Source organism: Monopterus albus, unplaced genomic scaffold, assembly GCF_001952655.1.
Source record: "Monopterus albus unplaced genomic scaffold, M_albus_1.0 scaffold29.1, whole genome shotgun sequence".
NCBI lineage: Eukaryota > Metazoa > Chordata > Actinopteri > Synbranchiformes > Synbranchidae > Monopterus > Monopterus albus.
Window position 1 is genome coordinate 5,026,079 of NW_018127909.1, and position 18,218 is coordinate 5,044,296.

Consider the following 18,218-nt stretch of genomic DNA (forward strand, 5'->3'; position numbering starts at 1 on the left):
CTCACTCATGGATTGATGGATTCTGGTTGTTTTGTGACGGTGAAGAGCAGAGGCTTTGGGACAGAATAACTGAATAGATAAGGTAATGGTGGAGGCACCAGAGGATGGCAGATCATACAGGTAGGAAACCAGGTGGTAAAGCAAACTTCTACAGGAAAACTCTTCAGCTCTGTAGACAAACACACACTCACGGTAGCAAACTGGCAAGTACGAGGCAATGTCTCACAATAGCAGAGACCACAGAGCTTTGTAAGGAGACCATCAATATAACAGTTCAGAAAATGGTGGCAAGAACAGAAGATGGTTCCCACAGGTGAGCTTCCAGTGAACCGCTTGCCATTTCCCTTTGCTAGTCACCAGCATGGTGGTGGAAACCCAAGGGAGGATTGAAGCAAGCAGAGAGTCAGAGGCCAAAAAAAAATCAGGTCTGGCAACAGGTTCACTTGACAGGATTACAGGGGTGACTAGGGAGTGCTACACCTGGCAAGAGGCCACATGGTAAGTAGCTAAACCCGGGAAGCAGGTTATATAGGCAGGAGACAATGAGGCGTAGGTGAACCCAATCAGGTGGCTAATAAGCAGCATAAAGGTGAAATGGTAAAAGGCAGGAAGTCTCTAAAAATAAAAGCCGTATACAGGAAATCAAAACCAGGCAGTTAGCTCAATAACAGTAAATGAGCTGGACTTAACGTCTATAACACATAAAAGTCTTTACACAAAAAAGTTACACATTTAAGCTTTTACATTAAAACAACATTTTCTTGCAAACTTAACTGCATTAATTGAGAAAAAACTGCAATGATGACTATCGTAACAGCTTCTGCTTGCAGACTTTTCTACAGACATTTTGACAGGTACAACTAAGAACATTAGTGATTGCTCAGCTCCAATGAAGTGTCCTTGTAAGCCATGAGTGACCCAGTATGCATAATACCAGGACCGTGGAAGTGGCACAGCTGAATGGAAAAAAACATCCACTGCTTTTAATACAGTGACACATCAAAATAGCCGCCATAAGAGTTTTCAATTTCACAACTACATTCAAAAAGGCATATTTGTCATGTTGATGTAAAGTGCAAAAACAGAACAGCCAAAAAAAAAAAAAAAATCATTTATAAATGTGGTTCAAGCAACATATACAATCTTACTCCATGTTTGCTCTCTATTAAATTTAAGAGAAAAGAGCAGGTGCATTTAAAAAATCTGCATTTGTGAATTTAATATTTAGCTGTTTACCATAAAAAGATGTACTTATCATGATTAAAGAGACAGGATGTAAAATGCTCTAGCATATAAATGGGACTTATGGGAATGGTGGGAATAACAGAAGAAAGGGAGGAAAAATATGGGGGAGATGAAAAGCTGGTGTTTGAATGAAGCAGCAGATAAAAGCAATAAAAAGGGGAGAAAGAACAAAATTACATAACATGTCTGTCTGTCACTGCCTAGACCCTTTAGCTTCACTCAGACTCTGCAAAGAAGAAAACCTTTCTCATCTAAGGACCTGTCAAGGAATAATTACTACTTACTACCTCCCACTCCGGTCTGAAATAAAGCTGAATTCATCTTGTGTGCAGGCATGTTAACTGGAAACGGGCTGTTTGTTTAAGCATGTGTGATCAAATGCACGTGTTTGGTTGTGCATATACTTCTATATGTGTATGTGGGTATATAGACACAGAGGGTTCAGTTATATTAGTTTATATATAGTTTTTGGAGCAACAAAAGACAAAGACTCCAAGAGAATATCAGTGAATTGTCATTACTTACATTTGAGTTAAATTGCATAGGTTGTCACATATTCTTTCTTCTATGGTGGTGATTTGGTTGTTGCTCAAATCGCTGATGGAAACAATAGAGACAAATCATCGTTAATACAAGAACAAGTTCCTTCACATTTTGACGCCGCTAATTTGTAAAAAGATTTATGCATGACATGGATATTGGCAGGATTTATGCAGTGTGGGTTTGTCACTGACAAAAACTCAATTGTTTTATGCAATTGTGAATTTTGCAGTCATGCAAAACGACTTTCAGATTTGTGTTTTTTAAAACAAGGACATTCACACTCCTGCTTCACACAAAATGACTCAATAAAACACAGGTATACAGTATAACATAACTACCAGCTCATGCGCTGTGTAACAGGCTGTTTCCATGTGTCTCTCGCTCTTTTTCTTTATTCCTCTCTCCCTCTTATTCCACTCATAATCTCTCCCTCCCTCCTTCCTCTATTCAGTAGGCTACATAATGAGGCCGTTGTGCGGTGGTTTTGGAAGGAACTGTTGGAAACCACTAGAGTCCTCTCTCATCATACGCACACACACACACACACACACACACACACACACACAAACATATGCTTAAACGCCCATTCGATGGGTGGAAGAAATAAGGTAATGGATGGAAGAAGGGATACATGGTCAGATGGAGAGAGGGATAAAGGGAGGTAGTGGGAGCCTGGAGCAGTAAGCTGTAATTGAACTTAATTGCACTGTGATTGGTGTGTGGGTTTTTTTTCTTGTTTTTGTTTTTTTAATGCTCTCCGGTCTAGTTAGCTCACTCCTGGGATTTCTGCCTACTTAAATCCAGACTAAATCAAGCTTTTCCCTCTTCATCTTTCTTCATTGTCTTCCTCATTCTCGCTCACTCCTGTCCTCAACTCTTGACCCCGGATTACCAGGTGCTCATCTTCACCAGCCTTTGTACTCACAGGACTGACAGGGGCCCACAGCAGAACACTCCTCTGGGGAGAACATTGATTCTATTCCCTTGAAGATACCTGAGAGACAAGTGATACATAGAGTTAAGTAGATCGACGGAGATGCACATACATAGACAGATTAGATTTAGGTGAGAGTATATGAACGCACAAACACTCACAGCTCTCGGAGGCTAGTGAGACGGTCTAACAGGCTGGTATCAAGAGAGGAGATGTGGTTCTTGGAAAGATCTCTGTAGAAACAAACAACATATCCACAAGTTAACAATGTATGCAAGGGCCAGATGATTGCATCATCAGAAGTTTACAAGTAATAAGCCATGTAATGTGATCGGGTAAGAGCTGGGAAATGAAATATAATAATAGCAAAGGAGAGCGAAGGGAAACGACACATAAATAAAACCAGACACACTAAATATGTACATAGATGTGCCAAAAAGCACATTACTTAGGACACAAAAATAGAGAATTTTCTGGTTAATATTTTCTTGGCAATGACACATTTAATACAACTGTTGTTGAGGAAAAATTTTATGCATCATGACTGTTAGGTTTTTTTTTTTTTAGGAACTGCAAAAATAGATGTTAGACTTTTTTAGTTCGGTCAAAGTTTTCACCAGAGGGCCAAAGAACACCCAAAGTAGCAAGTATAGTGATTCCTCTTTTGCAGAGAATGACAATGTGTGGAGCGAGAAGGAATGACATTCAGACTGGGGACAAAATGACTGCATGGTGTGTGTGTGTGTGTGTGTGTGTGTTTGTGTACCCGTAACGTGTAATTTCTTTGCTCCTTTGTTAAAATTGAATAATGAATGAGAATTATGCCAAAAATATCCTGACTTTTAGTCCCTAAAATGTCTCCGACTTCCCAAACACGACATGCTGTGATTCTCCACATTTTCAATAATGCAGCCATTATTAAAAATTCATGTGACCTGTCTGCCCATTAAATGTCATCATCTTTCAAACGCGTGCCCACAGTTTATAACACAAACATTCATTTTCAGTCCCGCATCTTTATTCATTCTTTTGCAAAACAGCACATCTACGGGTCAGGTGTGGTCATTTGTACTACACACAGACAGACAAACAAATTCAATAATGTTCTTTTACTGTTTCCACCCTGACAGTTCGAAACTGGTCACAGGTTTAATGATAATGCTCTGAAAAAGTGCCTGAAGAAAAAATTCTAGTCTTCACTCATCATTTCACACATTTTCTTCTTTCTTGCAGATCTTCAAGAGGATGTTAAAGCTTTCTGAATTCATTGTAAATGTGATGCGGTGAGCACCAGACCTCTTCTTTTGTCTTTGCAATGATCTGTATTACTGTTGATTACTTTTATATTGCAGTTCAGTTGCATCTGAGGAATAAAAATGCAAATGTGACAGAGTAAAAATTTAGGTTGTCAACCATAGGTGTACCTAACAAATGTATTATACAGTACATGCAGACATACTGTACATTACATACACAGTGTTAACATTATAAAGAATATGCAGAAAACAAACATTAACATGTCACCATTTGTAGACTGGAATTGGAGTCTGTGCAAAATGAGTAGATAAACAACTACGGAAATGAGAAAACTGTATTGGCTGAACTGTACAGGAGACTTGTCAAGACAAACACGGAGAACAGTTGAGAGAGCAGGACAGAACCGAGCAAGGCTGAGCGGCTTCAGTCTCCCGTCCATGTGCCTTCGCAGCCAAGCCTCAGCTGCACGTGAGAACGATGAGACAAAAGGGAGGAAAAAACAAAACAAACCAAAAAAAAAAAAAAAGAACCCAAGAGACAAGAAGCCAGAGGTTGAGAGAGGACAAATGCCCTGAGCATGTGAGCAAAACGACAAAATATTGCTGGCCTGGAGACTCAGTGATAAACTGATATTAGAACAGTTCTACTAGCTTTGCTGATCCTCGTTTCAGTTCCCAGCTGCTGTCTGTTCAGTTGACACTAATTCTGCAGCAAAACATCAAAATCAGCAGCCTATAGCAAGGAAATGTGTAGGTGAATCTGAGTGTATGGGAATTTAGTCCCCCTTCTCCTGTCTCTCACCCTCTTTCCTTCTGTGTGTGTGTGTGTGTGTGTGTGTGTGTGTGTGTGTAAACAGAGCAGGACGCCCATTCCCAAAAGGAAACATCTGTACATTCCAGACAAGCTGTGTAAGAAAGATGGAGACTGAGAGAAAGAGCGAGAGTCCTCCTCTGCTAATCCCATCAGTAGATGAAACAGGGCGGCAGAAAGATGCTCCACCCACAGGCCGATCATTCGCACATTAGGCTGACACCTCTCCTTATGTAATACTCTCAACATCAATGCCAGGTGTCTATTTGTGTACTATGTATGAAAACATTCTTTCTGGCCAAATGGACAAGGCTGCATAGACAAGAGGAGATAATGTAGAGAGAGGGGGGGGGGTGTATACGTGTGTTTAACATGACCATATAACATGACCTTCACCATGTCTATTAGCAACACGCTCCTGTTCTCACAGCTACCTCTCGACACACATGGTTTTACTTACACACACACACACACACACACACACACACAGGCAGAGCAGAGTTGAGGTATTGGTCTACGCACAAACACATAGTCGTGTCTTACTATTCCTGAGAGGACACTCATTGACATAATGAATCCCCCAGCCCCTAGCATCGGCTAACTTAGCCCTAAAACCAAGTTTTAAGTCTCAAAAAGCTGAAGTTGCGAGGACTGGCCAAAATGTCCTCACAATGATGGCATAAAAAAATTGGTTCCCACAATGTAATACACACATACAGTACACACACAGCACACAGCATATGGTTCTGTTTTACTAACGGTGTGGCCAGTGATCTAACCACTCCTTATAAGGCCTGTCTGGTGCCACTTATTCTGAGCTTGAGGATAAGAACACACACACACATGCACCAAACACTGACTACTTGGGCAGAGGGAATGGCAGAAGAGGGTGGGCATGAGTAGAGGAAAAGTTGGATCTAAAAAAAAATGGAGGAAATGAAAAGGACACTAAAGAAAACTTATATTTGTTTGAATTCATCTTTGTGCTGCACAAAAATGAGAAAAAAGCAGAGTTTGGTGATGACAACTGTGATGAAGGTCTCATTGTAGGACAGCTTGGTATCTGCTGCATCGTGGTGGCGAAGTGGTCCAAGTCCCTGTAAGTGAAGGCCAGCGCTCCACTAACCCACTAAACACAGACTGCTCTGTGGTCGCTTTCATCCCCCTCAGCCTCCCAGCCTGATTCCTCCGCTGCTCCCTCACTCACCTCTCCCCGTTTCTTTTAATCTTTTTCCTTCTGCAGTGCAGTGCTTTGTTTATATTTAAAAGCTGGGCAGACCTATACAAGTCAAGAAGGGGGGCAGGACAAAACTAAGCAAGGAGTTAAAGATGATGGAGCTAGAGTAGGAGAAGACAGGTGCAAAGTTGAGGCATGAGCAGCGATACGGGCCAGGTCTGGAGAACAATCACTGTCTGTCTCACAGGTGCCTGTGCTAGCTCGGCCTGTCTTCTTGACACCGACAGCTTCATGAGGCAGCTGCCAGCCAGCACCTCAGGCCCGAAACAGGGGTGTGGCAGCGGGAGGACTTTTACGAGTAGGTGGGTACTTTCCCTGCTGCCAGAAGAGGGAGAGCATGAAATTAGGGGAATGGGTTGAGGGGTTTTCAGAGAAGGGGGTGTTGATTTGAAGAGGTTTGGTCTAAAAAAACTAAAATTTCGCCTCACAGTCTGGCCTGCTGGGTCACACACTTTCTCCTCTTCTCTCCTTTTGGAACATTCTGTCCATTTTTCCAGCTGTTGCTGCCTGGGTTGTCGAGTGTCCAGCTGGCAAGTGAAGGGCAGCTGTGTGCAGAGGTGTAATACACTCAAAGAAGGAAGCATTCACATACAGTACACACACACTCACTCACACACACTTTTAAATGCTATCAATGCATGCAAGAAAAGCGAAACTCTTTGCTACGTTGTCCTGCACTCATTGCTCATACTTTTTCTGGTAAACTAAACTCTGAGATTCCCACCTATCTTGAAGTCACAAAATGTGGTCTTAAATAAATAATTAAAAAAACAGACATACTGCATGCAGTATGTCTGGGGTGTGACTACAAATGAAGCAAGATTTTAATTAAAATCAAACTAGGTAGCTATATTCTGTTGATGCACAAACAACTCACAATTTCAAACACCAAGATCCAGTTTTGCTTTGTTTCCTACTTGTTGCTATGAATGTATACTCAAAAACACTGAATGATACCAGCAAAACAGAAAACCTGGTAAAGACGGCTGAAAGAACTTGGTAGCAAAATGAAAGAAACGCTTCAAGTAAACGATGAAATAGCGGGACCTGTTGTTTTATTTCAGACGGTGTGGCTGCATCATCCACACACTGCTGTAATCTACAGTTAAGTGATGTTGAACAAAGACTTCTGCCAAATAAATGTAATGTAATTCAACAAGCACCGGCACACTGTCATCAGCAGGCGTTTGTCGTCAACATCGAAATATCAAACGCTTGTAATTGGGACAGAAGCCACAAATACTGTAGCTTCATAATAAAGGATCAAATGTAAAGAGCACAAACACAAGGAAATGTTATGTCAAATCCAAAAGAGTAAATCAGTTGATTAAAATTAAATTCATAAATGACCTTTGGTATTTTGTAAAACAGGTTTGTACACTTAACAAACATACATATTTATTGAAACCTGCTAGCAACCTGAAGGAATAATGATGTATTTGGGTAAATATTGATTTAAAAAAAAAACAGCTTATTTATTTCATTTTCCACTAAAACATCATGCGAACACCTAGTCGGAGCTTTGTATATAAAATTTGTCATTCATTGTCATCCTATGTTTTTTCATAAATGCATAGAAAATTGCCTGTTTTTTGTTTCTTTACAGTGTTTATACATCTTTATACGTCTTTTCAGTTGACAAAATAAAGGAGAACTGTAGTTTGCATTTGAACTTTGGTGAGACAGGTACATGACTATCTGAAAAATGATGATGTAAAAATGTGACATTTCTACAGAATTTGATAAATGTTACATTTGTGCCACAGAAACAAATTAATTAAATGTTAAATGTTAGCCAAAACTGCCATTCATTTATGTGACATATCATGCAAATACAATAAGAAACTACTATTTTAAATTAGGGTTTCTACTTATTTAAGATATGACAGGATGTCATCATCAAGCAGACTTTGCATTTTCTTTGTAGTGTTGACAAAACAATATATTTCCACCCAAATGTGCCATTCGCGAACAAATTTCCACAAAAAAGCAAATTAAAATGGGAATCAGTGTGTTTCAGTATTTACATGTATATCAACTATGTTTCACAAAGAAGTAAAAACATTACAATACGTGATTATGACAACATTTTTGTTATTTTAATGACGCCACACTTTGTGGTGCCTGCATTTTTCTCTTTTTGGGCCTTTCTGGTGAAGTGGAGTCATGCAATTAGGAATGAAGCTGTGGTCCATGTCATAAATCAAGACACAAGTCTACAACCATGCTAGCCGCTCTGTGGGGCTGAGCACAGTAGTGTGTTGCGCTAAATGCTAATGTCAGCATGTTAAGAGGTTCACAGTGACAAGGCTAACATGATCATGCTTATATTATGTTAACCACGGCTGTGTCTGAAATCACTTCCTCGTTTCCTAATAGCTGTTCAGCAGTACCCTGTAGACCCTGCACTTAGATTTAAGGCACTCATGATTGTTTGTCATCACTTACAGGTGAGCCACACCTGAGTTGTCTGTCAGCTCTACTTCTACAGCCACAACCGTCACTACAGTGCTCTCCATCTGGAAAGGGAAGTCTGTGTGCACTAGTCCGCCTTAGATTGGAAAACAGACTTACCAGGAGAGTATCTTTGGCTTCTACATTTTATTAGCAAGGCTAATGAGGCTAATTAAAACACTATTACTACTGACTGTAAAGCCATCCACTCTTAAAATTATGAGGGAGCATGTGCCACAACTTTTTGCATCTAAAACAAACAAAAAACCCAAAAAGCATTTATTAAATGTGATGCACAGTGCTTTGGGATTTGTCCAACAATAATACACTATTAAATGTACCAAAGAATGGGGGAGCATACATATGGAAGCTCAGTATAGTTTAATGATGTTTACCCATTATTTGGCCCCAAAGAGGGGGGTGTCAGGCCATGCTGTCATAAATCTTCGGAGCCCCGCAATAAGATTGTTAGCAGAAGGTAGTGCACCTCCACTGAACACCACTTTTTCATTCCACTGTGGAATATTTGATGCACTACTGCAAGTAAAACATACAATAACACACTCAGAGTTCGGTCACTAAAATAAAATGGCTGTGGGTAGTTATAGAAAAACTGAAGGGAGTGATTTTGGACATAGTTCCATGTTCACCATCATTTGTTGCATGCTAATCATGATTTTCCCTCCATGGTGTTAATGTTTACTTATTAGCATGACACACAAGGTATAGCTGAGGCTGATGGGAATGTCACAAATTTTACAAGTATGATCCATCAGATAAATTCAGTTTCGGTCTGGATCAAGCAACCGACTGACAATGTCATCCACAGAGGCATGTCGTGCATCTGGTTCTAGGTAACCAAACTGCGTCTGCAGGGAGCTGTAGAAGGCAACAACAAAGTCAAATTTATCTCATGTTTATAAGAGCAGGGAGCGCCACATAGACCGATGCAACAAGTGAAACAGAAAGCAGGGAAAGACAAGAGCACAATAATGATGTCTGTCACCCAGCAGTTAAAGAAGCCTCCAATACTTTTGGACAAGCAGAACTCCAGCCACATTGACAGCACAGAGGTTGGCTGTCAGCACGCTCCGTACTGCAGAGGACTACTTCAGACCATCCCTCCACACCATGAGCTAGGTGGTGACAGACTGCACAACTTCTTTTGCTTTGTATACTGACCTTGTTCACTATGCTGTCTGCTTTTGCTGCTTGTTTTGCTTGTTGCATCAGTTTCATGTGCGGCTTTCAGGTTCACTGGCATGTAATTAAACACACACTGCTAATCTGCATTAGAATTTGGCAGGCTTGTAATTCCACAGTTTGGCAGCTAGCAATCCAATTTTCCATTTTCATCCTCAAAAACCTCTCTTAATATTTAGGCCAGGCAGAACAAAGTGTTATTTTCCAGATCTGGCTTTCTGTGACTCATTGCGCCCAGTGTGACTACACAAATGAGATACAATTCTGCAATTCTCACAGGCAAATGCAGCATTCACTTCACAGACTACACTGGTCATCTGCAAGTCTGTAGTCACTGTTCATATATTTAAAACCAGTTAGCAAAATCCAATTATTCTCTCCATTTTTTTATGCTTTGTCGAGCTACAGCAAAAGTTAAATAGTCTGTTGTGCTCTCTCACTTCCGTACACAACCCAGTCCAGTGCGCTCAATTTGAAACCGACTGCATGCAAATCATTATTTTACAGAGAACTGATTATTAAATGGCACAAGTGGCTTGTATTTATATAATCAATAGCAGATCTCTACAGGTTTATCCTCTCATGATTAAACTTCTTTTTGTCTTGATGCTAAAATAAACCCAAAGATGAGACTTTACACAAGGGAATAAGGGTACGCTTCTTTAAAAAAATATGTTAGACACTCTTTGCAGCTACAAGCATACTTGCTTGTGTTTGTCTCAGGAGTATCCACCAGTCTGCACCATGTGCTAGAAGAGGCACTAATGCAGGTCTAATGCAGAAAACTCTGGTGATGTCATTACCAATAGGTTCAGGAGCCAAGCATGAGCTGTACTAAGCACAACTACATATGTCATTTAAAGCTGCCATGATCAGTTACCTTAATTTAGATATCATGTTCAGGTTGTCTAGCTTTGAATTTAACTAATGCCTCTCTGCTCTATTTACTATGTCTGCCTCACTGTATCTGTTGCACAGCAAACCTTTAACATACAGCTGCAACTTAGCACATGTTGTACTGCCTGAATGCACTCACGTGACCTTCACTATGCTGTGTGATATGTAATGTGTATTGTGCATATAGGGCACACACTGTCCCTGTGTACAAATCAAAGGTTTATTTATTTCTGCAATGAGTGAGTGCTAGTATTTTTCTTGAGGTGATACTACCCACAGTCCAAAGACATGCAGCTGAGGTTGACTGGTGACTAAATTCCCCTTAGGAGTGAGTGTGGGTGTGTGTGCTTGTTTGTCTGCGTCAGTGTCAGCCCTGTAATAGGCTGGTGACCTGTCCAGGGTGTACACCACCTCTTGCTCAGTGTCAGCTGGGACTGGCTCCAGCCCCTCCACGACCCTATGCAGGATAAGCAGTATAGATAATGGATGGAAGGATGATCCAAACATCTTGAATCTCAAACAGTCACCATTTGGACACAGCTGTGGAGACTGGAAAACGTGGCCATGGTCAAGTCACATTTCATGGACTCCAAGGATAATAACTTTCAAAACAGCCACAGAAACATTTCAGACCACTCGCGCAGCATAACCCACTCATCCACTGTCTAGTTTCTCCAAAATGCGGAGAAATCCTCAAAGCTCTGAAGCTCATGACTCAGGAAAAGAAGGCAATTGTAACATACCAAGGATTAGTATGGACTACGGAGCCATGGTTTGAGCTGCCAAAGTGATGCAGGAACTTTCTACGACCATTCATTTCTGTTAAAATCTGTTTACATCCACATTGCTCGAGTGTTTAGTACTTTAATGGACTATCACTTTACAGAGCCTGTGTCATTTTAGCACAGATGTTTCTGTCAAACAATTTTTGCACAAATACGAAAGTGACTGCACATTTCATCTGCTTGTGTCGGGGCAGTTTAGTAGCATAATTTTGTCACTGTCAAACCTAAGCTTAAAAGTCACTGATACTGACCATGGTAAGCAGTGTGTAACACATTTAGAAGATGAAAACAGTCAGCTCAGTACACTTTTAATAATTCAGATGCTTTATACTTAGGGTGATGTAATATTTCAAGTTTCGAGGAAGTAGAACTTGGCGTTAAACTACTTTAACAATGAATGACAACAAATCACTTCCTCTGCAGCTACAGTATCAAAACCAGCTCTGATTACTCCAGCTAGGTTCAATCAAGACAGTTAGCGGTTATATAAACAACAGTATTTTCTTCTTTGTGTTACCCTCTTACTTCCCAGTGTGTACATGTGTGTGTGAACGCAGCACATCTGGCAGGGAGGTCTGGCAGGAAGACTTGCAGCCAGCTATGTGAGTGATGCCAACATGTGCAAGAAAGATTCAGAGTATGACAGAGCACTGTATTGTGGCTGGACGTTGTGTGCAACCAAAGAGCTGCATTGCTACAAACTTACAAGAGTTTAAAGGCAAAGAGTAACTTCAGTCTAGTGGATGTTTCATCGTCTACACACACACGCACACACACACACACACACACACACACACACACACAGGCTGTTTCTTCACCACCACCACTACCTCAGTGAGTTAATGATGAACTCAGATATTTCTCTTAGCAGCAGTTAAAAATTACTAAGTGCATGGACAAAAATACAGAGGCGGAGCCGTCTCATCTTCTTCTCTGCCTTCTGGAATGTCTCTGCTTCTGTGAGTGATGTCATTAGTTACTGTCACCATGGTAACACAACAAATTCTCCCTCACATTCAAACAAATTCTCGCCTCATACATTCAGCCCTTCCTTTCCCAATTCATTACAGTCTGTGCATGTGTTTGTGTGCACATCAATAATTGTATGGATGATAAACACCACTAGAGGAGGAGAGGATGGAAGCCAGAGGAATAAGAAAGTGAGAGATTTTCTGATTGAGTCTTGTCTGTCTGACAGCTTCATGGCCCAGTGCAAAGCCAACACTGTTACCCGTAAATAGGCTTGTTTCAAAAGCACATCGCCACGCCTGCACAGATGTCTGTGTGTATGCATCCCGTTGCTATGGTAACAACACAAAATTCTCTTGAGCAGGGCAGATAGGATCAGGATCTGTGAGACCAAGAGTGTGTTGACAGAAACTGTACACTGCCCAAGACAGCCCCAGTCTTCAACAGAGCTGTGAAAGTTCAGTATGAAATAATTATCAGTTTTTTTACTACTAATAAGTTATTCTGCATCGTCCCACCATATTAAACAAGACAGGAGTCTGTAACCATACTAGCAGCTCAGCGAGACTGTACTTACGCAACATTTCTTTGAGCTAAATGATAGTGTTACCGTCTTTTCACGCTGGAGGCAAATTTTGTATATTTTTTCATGTCAATAATAAGTTTTGAACCAATATTCTGTCAATGAACCCTTGAACATCAGTGACAGAATACCACTGAGCGAAAATCGGCATTTATTTTTTTCTGCCAAGTTCGGCCTTCCATACTTGGTAAGTTCGAACTTTAAGTACAAACTCCCAAGAACGAGAGGATGCAGCCTGCTCAGTGGGCAGTTGGAACATCAGTGTACAGTGCCTTGCGAAAGTATTCGGCCCCCTTGAACTTTGCGACCTTTTGCCACATTTCAGGCTTCAAACATAAAGATATAAAAGTGTAATTTTTTGTGAAGAATCAACAACAAGTGGGACACAATCATGAAGTGGAACGAAATTTATTGGATATTTCAAACTTTTTAACAAATAAAAAACTGAAAAATTGGGTGTGCAAAATTATTCAGCCCCTTTACTTTCAGTGCAGCAAACTCTCTCCAGAAGTTCAGTGAGGATCTCTGAATGATCCAATGTTGACCTAAATGACTAATGATGATAAATAGAATCCACCTGTGTGTAATCAAGTCTCCGTATAAATGCACCTGCACTGTGATAGTCTCAGAGGTCCGTTTAAAGCACAGAGAGCATCATGAAGAACAAGGAACACACCAGGCAGATCTGAGATACTGTTGTGGAGAAGTTTAAAGCCGGATTTGGATACAAAAAAATTTCCCAAGCTTTAAACATCCCAAGGAGCACTGTGCAAGCGATAATATTGAAATGGAAGGAGTATCAGACCACTGCAAATCTACCAAGACCTGGCCGTCCCTCTAAACTTTCAGCTCATACAAAGAGAAGACTGATCAGAGATGCAGCCAAGAGGCCCATGATCACTCTGGATGAACTGCAGAGATCTACAGCTGAGGTGGGAGACTCTGTCCATAGGACAACAATCAGTCGTATACTGCACAAATCTGGCCTTTATGGAAGAGTGGCAAGAAGAAAGCCATTTCTTAAAGATATCCATAAAAAAGTGTCGTTTAAAGTTTGCCACAAGCCACCTGGGAGACACACCAAACATGTGGAAGAAGGTGCTCTGGTCAGATGAAACCAAAATCGAACTTTTTGGCAACAATGCAAAACGTTATGTTTGGCGTAAAAGCAACACAGCTCATCACCCTGAACACACCATCCCCACTGTCAAACATGGTGGTGGCAGCATCATGGTTTGGGCCTGCTTTTCTTCAGCAGGGACAGGGAAGATGGTTAAAATTGATGGGAAGATGGATGGAGCCAAATACAGGAACATTCTGGAAGGAAACCTGATGGAGTCTGCAAAAGACCTGAGACTGGGACGGAGATTTGTCTTCCAACAAGACAATGATCCAAAACATAAAGCAAAATCTACAATGGAATGGTTCACAAATAAACATATCCAGGTGTTAGAATGGCCAAGTCAAAGTCCAGACCTGAATCCAATCGAGAATCTGTGGAAAGAACTGAAAACTGCTGTTCACAAACGCTCTCCATCCAACCTCACTGAGCTCAAGCTGTTTTGCAAGGAGGAATGGGCAAAAATTTCAGTCTCTCGATGTGCAAAACTGATAGACATACCCCAAGCGACTTACAGCTGTAATCGCAGCAAAACGTGGCGCTACAAAGTATTAACTTAAGGGGGCTGAATAATTTTGCACGCCCAATTTTTCAGTTTTTTATTTGTTAAAAAAGTTTGAAATATCCAATAAATTCCGTTCCACTTCATGATTGTGTCCCACTTGTTGATTCTTCACAAAAAATTACACTTTTATATCTTCATGTTTGAAGCCTGAAATGTGGCAAAAGGTCGCAAAGTTCAAGGGGGCCGAATACTTTCGCAAGGCACTGTACTTGCTGAGAGACTACTGTATTGTGAACAAGATGTAGCTGCCTGCTAGTTATAGCCAGCTGGTCCAATAACAGGTAATGGTATCTCTAAAAACATCAGAGAAAATTTATAAACCAGCATTACTTGATAAACTCACCACATACCACCAATCTAAGGTGGTACAGCAGCGCAGTGGTTAGTCGCCTCACAGCTAGAAGGTTCCGGGTTCAAGTCCCTGCCAACCTGGGGCCTTTCTGTGCAGAGTTTGCATATTCTCCCTGTACCTGCGTGGGTTGTTTCTGGGTACTCTGGCTTCCTCCCGTATTTCAAAGACATGCAGCTTAGGTTGAATGGCAACTCTAAATCGCCCCTAGTGTGTGTGGATGCTTTTCTACATGTCAGCCCTGTGATAGACTGGTGACCTGTCCAGGGTGGACCCCGCCTCTCGCCCAAAGTCAGGTAGGATTGGCTCCAGACCCCTCATAACCCTATTCAGAAATAAGTGATATAGATAATGGATGGATGGATAATCCCAATCTAAGCAGTTAATTTCTCACCTGAAAAAGTATCAAAACTTTATAAAGTGGTATAATAACGGTCCTGGGACCAAAATTATAACAGCTTTGAGCCTGGCTCAACCTCCGATAGCTGGCACGCAGTACATTCTGGGATACTTGTCTGTCCCAAGTCCACACAAGTCAGCTCCCAAAGCATCCTTAATAAAAGGGCTTGAGCAAAAACACTTCTGGTTTTTCGATGTGTACTTGGCTGGATGCAGACTTTGAACTGGAACAGTACTTGGGTTGTGATTCATGATGTTTTTCAAGTCCACAAGAGCACAAGTACAGAGAAGTGGGCATATTGGAAAATGCCCAACTTCACATTCCATATTCACATCGTGTTTGGCGTGAATATATGTGGTGCATTTACAGTGGCTCCCCAAAAAAATCGCTATTTCGTTTTGTTTATTCGTGTCGCTTTGTATGCGAAAAGACCTTTGGTGTGCAAAAAGACACATGTTCAGATATTGCAGCCTGTAGTGGAGGACTGACTGACCGACACCAATGTCTCTGTAGAAATAATGTAAAAATTAACACACTTAGAAATATTTCTACATACATAAACATATTTCTTGAGTCATGTTAAATGTATGGAGTTATAGTCACACAGCTGAAATACTTCAGATATGAATACTAATGACCAAATTGACATTAGCTGTACTTCTGAGCTCAAACTTAAATTTTGTATTACAGTGACTCACAAATCTGTTGTGTCATGTCCATGTTGGGTGTAGAACAAAAACTTTCCCTAACACCAGCACATTAGACATTTTGACTACTAGAAAAAGCTCAAGTGGAGCTGGGAAAATAAACGATGGCGATGCAATGTGCAGTAGGTTAGTGATATTTATTAATTACCCCTAATCTGTCTAATGTGTCCAAATATATGCTCTGAACACAAAACTATTCAACTTTAGTATCCCTTATAAGTCCAGGTTTCTACCCCAGTCATGTGTTTTTATTGATAATATGTACTTCAGCTTTTTTTTTTTAGTTTTTATATCTTGATATTTTTATGGTTTATTGGGGTTTGGTGCCCTGGTTCTGAGGAAACAATATTTAGCTGTAGCCTATGTTATTTTATTACTCAAGTTGGACAGCGCAAAGTTAAAACTGACAAATGATGAACACTCAGATTTGACTGTGGAAAGTTCTACAGAACTATATGCAGGGTCAGTTAACTATTGACTAAGCTCATAAAGCGTATTAAAGAAAAATTAAGCAATGAAGTGGAAGTTGAAACTATTAATGACAGAAGAACTACATTAAAATGATGTGTTGCCAAAGAAATCTGTGCACTCCGCTGTGTTTCTCTGAACCGATTAGCTGATCGGCTCAGCGTGCAGTACTTTCAGACGCATGTCCAATGTGTTTCTGATTCACTTTCTCTGCCTGTTGTCCCAGGACACACACAGGACCACAGTATATTTGTGCCACAGCGCTCTGGACAGTACACACAGACTAAAGAGACTTAAAAGTCTACTCCACAAGCATTTCCCAGAAGTTACTTCACAGTTGCATAAACTGTCTGCATGACATGTTAAGAGATTTTTATTATGTGTGTGTGGGTTGGACCAGATGGACTGGTGTGTAACAGGAATGCTTTTCTCCAGTTGCGCTCTGCAGTGTGTTAACATATTCGACAACCAGTGGATGATCTCTTGCAGGGGCGTGCCTAGAACGTTCTGGGGCCTGATAAGGGCACAGACTGACAGTAGAGGAGCTGGTGTTTACCACTGGTTTCATTGAAATGTAGGTGTCTTCTTATTATTAGGTCATATGTTCTTGCTTCAGTAATTACGCAGCACTTGTCCTTAAAAGTCAGGGAGGTGGACACAGTTGATGGCTAACATCAGTTCTTCACATAAAAATCTGTTGTTTTTTACTGAAAGATAAACAGTATGATGCTGTGGTTGCCAATGGATTTGTGACATTGAACAGAAAACAAGCATGAAACCCATCTAGGCCCGCAGCCAGTGTGCTGACAGTTTTAATAAGAATGGTTTATTTCCACTGTAGAAAAAAAAAAGTAGCGTATAGTAACATCTCTCTATGTTGAATCCTTGATCAAATAGCTTTATCTAGTCAAGTGCTTCCTAGTCTGAAAGGTTATTTAAATGAACAGCTATAATAAATTATATTAAATAACTTTATATTTATCTATTTAATGCAAAAGTATATAACTGTGCATAAAAATCATTGTGATAGCGACAACAATATCAGGCTTTCCTGCTGCGTTTTACACTGAAAGTGTCCACATAGTCTAAAAATAAAAGTGTCTCAGCTAATGTAAAAAAGAAACGGTATATCAAGCTTCAAGGAATATGAGCAGTGATACCACATTACACAGCAAAGACCAGCTATTTAAGGAGCGAGGTGATTGTTTAAACTGTCATCTTGTAACTATAATGGTATCAACGTGAGATGTGTCAGTGTGCATATATGTGCAACTGCAAGAGGGCTGCAGGGATTAGTCGATAAATCCACTGAAAATCTGCAGCAATTCTGATAATCAATTAGATATTTATATAATTTTTAAGGAAAAATATCAAACATTTGCGCATTCCGGCTTTTCAAAGGTCAGAATTTGCTGCTGTTTTTTGTCATACTGTATATGATTGTAAATTTAATACCTCTGGGTTCAGGACTGTTGGTTAGAATATTTTTAAATACAGTGGTGTGAAAAAGTATTTGCCCCCTTACTGATTTCTTATCTTTTTGCATGTTTGTCACACTGTAATGTTTCAGATCATCAAACAAATTTAAATATTAGTCAACGATAACACAAGTAAACACATCATGCAGTTTTTAAATGAAGGTTTTTATTATTAAGGGAAAACAAAATCCAAAACTACAAAGCCCTGTGTGAA

The 18,218-nt window shown here is 40.4% G+C and overlaps 1 protein-coding gene across 1 annotated transcript in view; it reads right to left on the reverse strand.

Annotated features, from left to right (window-relative positions):
• pkd1a (polycystic kidney disease 1a) overlaps positions 1-18,218 on the reverse strand; it is a 61,077-nt gene that overhangs the window by 38,592 nt on the left and 4,267 nt on the right. The window contains exons 2-4 of the mRNA XM_020596220.1: positions 2,884-2,955; positions 2,714-2,782; positions 1,771-1,842 (exon numbers count right to left, since the gene is read on the reverse strand). Coding sequence (XP_020451876.1) covers positions 1,771-1,842; positions 2,714-2,782; positions 2,884-2,955 — 213 coding nt within the window. The remainder of the gene's footprint in view (positions 1-1,770; positions 1,843-2,713; positions 2,783-2,883; positions 2,956-18,218) is intronic.